Raw genomic sequence first — 9671 nt, forward strand, 5'->3', positions numbered from 1 at the left:
GCTACAACATGGATGAAACTTGAAAACATGCTAAGTGGAAGGAGCCAGACACAAAAGGCCACACACTCTATGATGCCATTGATGTGAAATGCCCGTAACAGGCCAATCCACAGAGACAGAAAGCAGATTTGTGGTTTCCTGGCTCTGGGGAAAGAAGAAATTGGGAGAAAACAGGGAGTGATTGCTAATGGGTATGGGGTGTCCTTTTGGTGATAAAAATGTTCTAAATTTGATTGTGGTGATGGTCATACAACTCTGTGACTGTACTACAAATCACTGAATTGGATGTTTTCAGTGGGTGAATTATATAGTGTGTGAATTATATCCCAATAAAGCTGTTATGAGAGAGAGGGGCAGGTTGGAGGAGCCAGCACAGCCACATTTATTGCATGGAGGGGCAGGGAGAGGTGGCTGGCAGCACCAGCCCCCGCTGTGGACGGATTTCCACCAGACAAGGGACCAGCTCCGAGCTGCACCTTCAGACCTTTCTGCCCCACGTGGAGCCTGCACGGGAGGCACAGTGGGCCCAGGAGACCACGTGGGGCTTCTGCCCTCATGTGGAGGAACAACGGGCACAGCAGTGGCCAGAATGGGGAGGCCTGCATGGGAGATGGGGGTGACCCACGGCCCAGCTAGGACAGAGCTGAGTCACCACCAAGGAGCAGCTCTGGGGGCCAATGTTGAGCCCAGTGTCAGCCAGTGGGCTTTCCACAGCCCTCAGTGCCCACCCTGCACAATGGAGAGCCCACGTCTGCTGTCTCATGGGAGATGATTGAGGGTGTGGATGCAAAGGAGCTTTCAAACCCCCACAGGAGATGCTCCTTGTGTTTGGATTCCAAGGGCCAATAAATAACGCTTCGCTCAAACACAAATGGGGCAGGGCCAACATGGCACCGCCAGTCTCTGGTTTTGCCAAGATCATCAACAATCAATAACGTCCTTCCGCCACCTCCGCTGTCATCTTATTACAGAAAGGAATGCTTTCCGCAAAACAGACAAGGACAGATGTGCTTACCCACGGGCATCCTGTCCTTCAGCCAAGTGACCGTGGGTGCAGGGATCCCGGACACATCACAGGTCAGGACCAGGGGGCTCCCAGCCACCTGACTCACTGTCTCTGTCTTGGGGTTCTCAAATGTTGGGGGCACTGCAGGAAAAAAAAAACAGACTGTCAGAATTCTGAGACTCTTCCCCTACTTCCTTCCCCTCAGGCAGATCAGGGAGGCCTAAGAAGCCCTTCCCGGTAGTTAGGAGTTCCCATTTTATGTTTCATTCACAAATGTAAATAGAACCAGGGCCTGGCTATTTTAAAGCATACAAAGCAAAGCTCCAGCAGGGTCTACTTAGCCCAAGGATGGTAAATGGGAGGCTCACTCACCCTTAAGGCTCACAGTCCTTAACCTGTGCCAGGGCAGACATCACTAATCGATTTCAGCACTCTCTCCTGATCTGCCAGGATGAAGTCACACACCCCAGGCAGCCACCACCAGTGGAACAGAGTCAACCAGGCTCAAGATGAAATGCCTTTGCCCTCAGGGACCAGATATTCCCCCACTTTCCACTGTTCATCAGTGTAGCCGTCAGAAAAGGCTGGGAGCTTTGAGCAGCGAGCCTGGTGTCAGTCCTTTTCTCGTTACTTTATTTTTTATTTTTTGTAGATACAGGGTCTCGCTATGTTGCCCAGTCTGATCTCAAACTCCTGGGCTCAAGTGATGCCCTGCCTCAGTCTTTCAAAGTGCTGGGATTACAGGCATGAGCCCCTGCACTCCGTCTTGTCAGTCCTTTTCAACGATTGTGTTGCGTATGGCTCAGTGTTGCACAGGCCCACCGCTCACCTGGTTGGGAGGCTACTGGCTTTGGCATCCGTGGCAGATGGCTGGTGTCCCCCCAGCCCGTTTTTCCCACTGTGCACGGCAGAGTTTTAGCTGAGCCCACCCACGATCACTCTAGCAGAAACTACATTTCCCAGTGTCCCTTGCAGTCAGCTGCCTGAGCGCTCACTAATGGAATACACGCAGAAGGGACAGGTGCAACTTCTGCAGGAAATAAATGCTTGCCCACCACTTGTGTTCTTTCTGCTTCCTGTGGGCCAGGACAGGATGCCGTGTCCCAGTTTCAACCATATGCACAAGCACAATACCCTAAGAAATGAAAGATCAACAGGAGGGAAGGAACCTAGGTCCCTTAACTACCGCATGGAGCTGAGCTACGCACCAGCCTAGACACCCACCTCTGGGCTTTTGAATAAGACTTAAACTCTCTCATTTACTCAACTACATTTTGGGGTCTCTTTGTGGCACGGCTAAGTCTATATTCTAACAAACATGACATCTGAGCCCCAGAAAATCTGGCCAAGTTTCCTGGACAGCGTAAATAGGCTCCTTCTTACCCCAGCTGAAGCCACATGTCCAATTAAATGGCATCTGTGCTCCCTCCTTGGGTGGATGGGACAGGCCCCCCCTGGGATCAAGATGCAGGTGACATGGCCTCCTGTGTGTCTGATCTCATAGGGCTCCTTCATCTTAGTGCCCATGTGCCAGGCCCTGTGCCCAGCAATTTATAGACACTGTCATTTTGGTGGCTTCCATGGGATCGGCCAGGTTCACTGTGCCTGGCAGGCAGCTACTGCTTTTAGACTCATTCACTGAAGGTAAACCTTAGGCTCCGAGGGACAAAGTCATTCTGCTAAGCTCCATGAAGCAGGTCACTGGCAGAGTTCTATTTGGAGCCTGCTAACCCTAGTCTTTCAAATTCTAGAAATTAGCTGGGCGCAGTGGCTCATGCCTGTAATGTCAGCATTTTGGGAGGCTGAGGCAGGAGGATTGCTTGAGCCCAGGAGTTCGAAACCAGCCTGGGCAACAGAATGAGATCCCATCTCCACAAAAGTAAAGAGCTATCTATAGCTGTAGATATAGATATAGATATGTACACAAATTCTAGTCATCGTGCCCTCAGCACTTGGCAGCACTGCCTCTGTTCAGCTATTATCTTTGTCCTCCTCGGCAGCCCCGGGTGTTGCTAGGGGCTCCATGGTTACGTTGACCAGGCTGGTCCCCGGCTTACCCTGGACGGTGAGGGTGAAAGTTCGCACAGCCTCCCCAGCCACGTTGCTGACTTTACAGCTGTATAAACCTTTATCCGACACCTGAGAGAGGAAGAGCACACAGTTGGGCTGTGTGCTGGAGCTGGAAGTGGGGTGCTAGGGCTCCCCAAAAGCATTTAGGCCCCCAAAACTTCCAGAGCAGGGGCCTCCCAAATATGCTGGTCCTGACTGGGGAGCCAAAGGGAATCAGGACCTTCTGGCCTTTTCCAAGAGCCTCAGGAAGCAGGAGGGCCCCTCAACAGTGAATACACAGGCTCTGGGGGCCTCCCTCCCTGGGCCAAGCTGGGAGGAAGAGGCCCCCCTTGCTGTGGGGATGGAGCCTGACCAGGAATGGATTTCCAGGGGAACAGCAAACATTTATCCAGCAAACACCGTGAGCATCTAATCCACACCAGGGAGGGAGGGAAGGAGGGCAGAGCAGACTCCCAGGAGTCTCAGACGGTCAGCCAGAGCGGACCAGATAAAAGCATCTAGATGCCAAGGAAACTGAAGCAGGAAAGGCTCATGCCATGACTGCAGGGCTGGGTCTGGAACGTGACTCCAGAGCCCTGAGCTCCAACCACGTCTCCCACCCTGGAAGCTGCTAATCAACTCGATTTGGGGTCCCACAGGCCAAGGAGGCAGCAACGCATGTCCTCCCCACCTTCCTCCCCACAGCTTGCCAGGGCTGAGAGGTGACTTTCCTGTAGCTGCCCATGGCTGCCCGTGCCCCAAAGGTTGCTCACCTGGGCCTCCTGGATCTCCAGCCTCTGCCCACCCTGCAGAGCCTGGGTCTGCTGCGCCAGGACAAGGGGCTGCCCATCCTTGTACCAGGTCACAGTTGGCTCAGGGAGCGCATCTGTCTCGCAGCTCAGGACAGCTCTGTCCCCGACCCTAACCAGGACCGCACCGTGGGGGCCGCTGGGAGCCTGCCTGAAGGCAGGGGGAACTGGGGGCAGGAGATAGCAGAGTGAGGTGTTGTGGCTGTCCCCGCGCCCTCCCCACTCAGCCACAGGGAAAATGCCAGTGGAGACCCACCAGGGTCACACAGCAGACCCAGCCCTGGGTGCTGGGTTGGAGGAAGAGAACCAGGCCAGCACGCCAAGGACCTGCTGAGTGACCAGGGACAGCCTCCTGCCTCTCTGAGCCTCAGCCTCCTAGATGGGGGAGATGCTGACGCCTGCCCCCACCCAGACTTTTTCCTACAGGGGGCAGGCCCCAGCTGGGTTATAGCCCCTCTGTGGGCACCCCTTCAGCCCCCTGTGGCTCCAGTGAACCAATGTAGAAGTCCCGGTTCCCCACGACTGTGAGCCCACAGGGCCTGGCGCAGTGTCTGGCTGGTGTTCGTGCAAGTGAATGAACCAGCCCTGGGGCTAGAAAGAACATTCCAGAGAGTCCTTGCTCAAGATGCCTTGGACCAGCTTTTCCCCAAGAGGATTCTGAAGACCACGAGCCTTGAAACAGGCTCCACCGTGGAAAAGGCTTCCCCGATCACACAAGGCTTGGGGAGGCCCCTTCCCTAGCCAGGCTCTTGGGGCCCATCCCGCTGCTCCCCCTCCTCAGAGCTGACGCGTGCGGGCGTCCCAGCCTCCCCCTGTGCCTCCTGGCCCTCTCCTGGCTATGTTCCCCGGGGAGTGTGGGCTGAGGGGTGACTGAAGGAGGGGGACGGTATGAATCAGGGATAGACATGGACGTACCCAGAACACTGAGCTGCACCAGCTTCTGGTCTCGGCCGGCAGCGTTGAGGGCTTCGCATATGTATGTCCCGGAGTCCGACAGCCGTGCTCGCCCCAGCTGCAGCGTGTGGGTACCTGTGGGGGGAGCCAGCCGCTCACACCAGCATTCTAGCCCAGCCCCCAGTCCTAAATCCCTGCCCGACTGACAGCCCTGTCCCAGGTCAGAGGAGCAACTCTCTCCCCATGTAACGTTAGAGCTGGGCCAGACACCTCAGTTTACCCACCAGGAAGGAGGAAGATTTCTTCACCCAGGGAGAGGGCCTGGCTGTCCTTGTACCATGTGACCTCGGGGTTTGGGTGAGCGTGGACATCGCAAGGGAGGGAGACGCTGCTGTTGAGGATGGCAGTGACCTGCTCCAAGTCCAGGCCTGCGATTCGTGGCGCGACTATCCCCACAGTCACCACGGTAGAGAAAGGCATGAGAATCACATCAGCAGGGGAGCACGGAGCCCGAGAGAAACCCTGAACCTCACCCAGCTCCTGGGGCTTCATCTCGGCACAACTTCAAATAATTCAGAAACCTCCATTTGCCATGATTCTCTTACACAGAAGGACACTGGGTAGCGGATCAGAGAGGGAAAGTCACTGTTCCAAGGCCACACAGCTGGTCAGTGGCAGAGCTAAGATATCAACTCAGGTTTGAGCCCATGACCTTGAGGGCTCAACAATGTCTTCCTCCATCTCTGAGACCACAGCTGTCCCTGCGCCTGGAGACAGAGCTCACAGCCACTGCAGTGCGGTGTACGTCATGAGTCGCAGAGGTTGGGAGCGCAGGCTCCAGGGCGGTGAGACCCCCTACTCCTCTCTGAGAGCGACCTCCCTCAGTCTGCTCCCACAGCTGCAAATCTGGGCTAACCTAGCTCTGCTGGAAGGAGTCAGCCCAGAGAAAGTGCTCAGCCTCCTGTCAGGTACACAGTAAGTGCTCAGTAATGGTGGTGTAACGCCTCAAAAGAGCTGTTCCCTGGTCACCTCCAAAGTTGCTTAAAACCACCTGGGGTTGGCCCAGTAGTGATCAGGGTCCCCCAAATGCTGTCTCGGGATGTGGCTGGGCCAGGCTGGGATCCTTCAACTCTGATTGTAGGTCCCAGAGCCCAGGATACTGGAAGCCCCAAGGCAGTGACTCCTGGGGAGGGAAAAGGAACCCACAGGGGCTGCCTGCTCAGCCCAGCTCACCTTGAACCCTGAGGGTGAAGAGCTTCTCAGCGGAGCCCGCCTGGTTCTCAGCCACACACATGTAGCTGGCGGCGTCGGCCACCTCTGCCGTGGAAACCTGTGGGTGCAGGGAGCCATGCCTGGGTGATGCCTGAGGCCCCTTGGACACCACCCCCCACACCTCAGGAATGACTGTGAGGACTCCCTCCCTTCCTCCCATCCCATGCCAGGGACGCAGGCACCAGGCAGCTCATGGAGACCTGGAACCTCCTCCATCCAGGGCCTTGTGTGGCGCTCAGGAGTGGGCGTGAGGTTGGTGTTGGGTGGTTCTCTGTAGCAAACCAGATGTGACAAGCGCCTCCCCCACCCTTGTGGAGGGCCATGCTGTGTGTGTGGGGCTCCTGGGGTCCCTGCAGCTCTGTGTCTGCACATGGAGTGACTCAGGGGGCTGCCTGATGTCTGAGTGCTGGGCACGGCTCTGCATGCGCCAGCTGGTGGTCCGGGGAAGGCTGCTCTGTGCGGTGCTAGGCTCTGGGTCCCGCACTCATATGCATCCTTTGAAAGGCGTCTCCTTAATCTCTGGATGCTGTGCACAGGCCTGTGCTGGCCCAGCATGGCGCCTCACAGGTGATTCTTGGCTGGGCTCCAGCATGGGTCCCAGCAAAGAGCCTCATTTGCAGATAACGACCCCTCCCTGGCTCCCAGACAAATGGTGCTGGGCCTCAGCAGCCGCTGCCCCTAGCACGTGCAGGGGGCTGCCCTGACCTGCAAGACTTGCCCGTCCTCCAGGACCTGCAGCCGTGGGCTCGGGGAGACAGGCAGCCCATTCTGGAGCCACGAGATGGTGGGCACGGGGTTTCCCAGGGCCGGGCACTGCAGGCTGACGGTGCTGCTGGCATTCACCGTCACCTCTTCCACCAGCTCCTCTGTGGCGCCCAGGATCACAGGTGGGGCTGGGGGTGGGGGAGAGGAGGCTGAGGGGCCGGCACAGGTCCCTGGGGGCGGGGGTGGCCGTGGAGGCGAGGGTGGCACTTGGTGTCAGGTGCCGGCTGGGATCCTCATGCCCTTCTCTCCAAGCCCTCCCAATCCCTGACGCAGCTAAGGAATCAGGGGCACAGAAAGGGTTGCGATTTGCTCGATGTCACACAGCCAGGAAGCTTCTGACTTGGATGGAACCTGTGCCCAGTCCTGCATGATTTTTGAGGTTGAACTTGTAACTCCAATTTCAACCTCTGAGCACAGCAAAACTGTGCGCACTTTGCCTCTGCCCCTTCCGAGGGAGGCTCTTACGGCGCCTGCAGTCCCGGGAATCACCGCCTGCAGGCCCCGCCACTCACTCAGCACCAGCAGCTCGTAGTGCAGCCAGTCCTCGCCCACCTCGTTGGATGCCTTGCAAGAGTACTTCCCGGCATCCTCCGCCCGCACCAGGGGGATCTGCAGGACCCGGCCTCCTGCAGGGACACGGGACAGAGGCCTGAGCTCAGGCACAAGAGTCACCCCCAAGAGCAAGGACGCTGCTCCCTCCTCTGGAGTGGACCCGGGACATGTGACTGTCCCCTGCCTCATCTGTGAAATGAAGAGAATCAGCCTGTCCTGCCCAGCTCACGCGTGGAGTGGAGTCAAGTCAGGGCACAGCCACCACTTGCTGTGTGCCAGGCCCTGGACGGCACATTCTGGGTCTGTCCCACAATGCCTCTGTGGGGCACACGCTGTTGTCACTCCCATCTTACAGATGGCAAACCTGAGCCTTCACGGCAGTGTTTGGTGTGACGGCAGTGGTTGCTGGCTCAGCTTTGCTGTTGTGCTGAGCCCAGCTTCTTGGCAAGGACAGAGTCTAAGCAAAGACTCAGGAGGCAGGGGAGACAGCTCCTGGGGCTGTGGTGGTTGCTGGGGGTAGAAGTAGGGGTGGGGGCAGGGGAGGCATTGCCTGGGACACTCTGTGATCAAAAGCCAGCCAGTGGCCACGCACGGTGGCTCATGCCTACAATCCCAGCACTTTGGGAGGCCGAGGCGGGTGGATCACCTGAGGTCAGTAGTTCAAGACCAACCTGGCCAACATGGCGAAACCCCATCTCTACTAAAAATACAAAAATTCGCTGGGTGTGGTGGCGCACACCTGTAATCCTAGCTACTCAGAAGGCTGAGGCTGGAGAATCGCTTGAACCCGGGAGGCAGAGGTTGCAGTGAGCTGACATCGTGCCATTGCACTCCAGCCTGGGCAACGGAGTAAGGCTCTATCTCAGAAAAAAAAAAAAAAAAAGAGCCAGCCAAGGCCAGAGCCTGGCATCTATGGGGGCTGGAGTTGGTCTCCAGTGGGGGCCTGGTTAGGGTTACTGCATGCTCAGATTTCCAGGTTGGGGCTGGCCAGCCCGGGGCTGTGGGTGGCTTGACCAGGTTAAGAGCCTGCAGAACCCCATGGCCAGGATTGAGACAGCAGTGGCATTGTAGGGGTCAGCTGATGTTTGAGGTTAGTGCAAAAGGTCAGGGTAAGAATTCAGGTCAGCTGTGACCATGACGCCTATGTTCTCAGGATTAGGGAACAGAGGTTAGACGTCAGTTGCCAGGGTGAGAGGTGAGTGGTAGGGTTGGAGGTAAGTGGGTAGGACTGGGGGGCAATTGGTGGCTGTGGTCTGGGTTCAGCTATTGGTTGGGATTAGCTGATGGTTAGAGTCTGATTGAGATCAGCAGGTGACAGAGCCTACTGTGCACCCAGGACTTGGGGTCAGGATCAGTGGTCAGTGGCCAGGTTAAGGGGTCTGTCCAGAGGTTTCTGACAGGAACTAACAGCGTTCAGTAAGAGTTGCACTCCTGGATAGGCAAGAGGCCTCCTTCTTTTTTTGTGTTTTTCTTTTCTTTTTTTCTTTTTTTGAGATAGGGTCTTGACCTGTCACTCAGGCTGGAGTGCAGTGGTATGATCACGGCTCACTGCAGCCTTGACCTCCTGGGCTTAAGGGATCCTCCTTCTTCAGCCTCCCAAGTAGCTGGGACCACAGGTACATGCCACCATGCCCAGCTAGATTTAAAATATTTTGTACAGATGGGGTCTCACAGTGTTGCCCAGGCTGGTCTTGAATACCCGGGCTCAAGCGATCCTCCCACCTCGGCCTCCCAAAGTGTTGGGATTACAGGTGTGAGCCACCGTGCCCAGCCACCTCCGTTTTTTGCAAGCACCAAAGTAGAAACCCTGGTCTGATTCTGCTCATTGGAGACCTGTGCAACTGACCACTTCTCCCCAAAACCAGCCCCACCGCTGGTCCATCTCCGGCAGGACACAGTTCAAATCTCAAACAGAGAGACCACCCTCATGAGCCGGGTGGGCTGGGCATTTCTAAGCCCTGCGTGGTCCTGGAGTCTTTTAAGTCAAAAATCACCTACAAAAACTTATTCTAAAATAAAAGATTTACTTAAAAAAATTAAATTACCTTAAATAAATAAACAAATACCACTTAAGATGGTGAAAGAAAAAAACAAAACTTGGCTGAGTGCGGTGGCTCACCCCTGTAATCCCAGCACGTTGGGAGGCCGAGGCGGGTGGATCACCTGAGTTCGGGAGTTTGAGACCAGCCTGGCCAACATGGAAAAACCCTATCTGTACTAAAAATGCAAAAAGTAGCCAGGCGTGGTGGCGCATGCCTGTAATCCCAGCTACTCGGGAGGCTGAGGCAGGAGAATTGCTTGAACCCAGGAGGTGGAGGTTGCGG

At 56.3% G+C, this 9671-nt stretch overlaps 1 protein-coding gene across 1 annotated transcript in view; it reads right to left on the reverse strand.

Moving 5' to 3' along the window:
• HMCN2 (hemicentin 2) overlaps positions 1–9671 on the reverse strand; it is a 163971-nt gene that overhangs the window by 56501 nt on the left and 97799 nt on the right. The window contains exons 54-61 of the mRNA XM_011971201.1: positions 7308–7421; positions 6736–6923; positions 5992–6088; positions 5043–5204; positions 4780–4893; positions 3829–4031; positions 3064–3145; positions 1016–1147 (exon numbers count right to left, since the gene is read on the reverse strand). Coding sequence (XP_011826591.1) covers positions 1016–1147; positions 3064–3145; positions 3829–4031; positions 4780–4893; positions 5043–5204; positions 5992–6088; positions 6736–6923; positions 7308–7421 — 1092 coding nt within the window. The remainder of the gene's footprint in view (positions 1–1015; positions 1148–3063; positions 3146–3828; positions 4032–4779; positions 4894–5042; positions 5205–5991; positions 6089–6735; positions 6924–7307; positions 7422–9671) is intronic.

Source organism: Mandrillus leucophaeus, unplaced genomic scaffold (genome assembly GCF_000951045.1).
Source record: "Mandrillus leucophaeus isolate KB7577 unplaced genomic scaffold, Mleu.le_1.0 Scaffold99, whole genome shotgun sequence".
Taxonomy (NCBI): Eukaryota; Metazoa; Chordata; class Mammalia; order Primates; family Cercopithecidae; genus Mandrillus; species Mandrillus leucophaeus.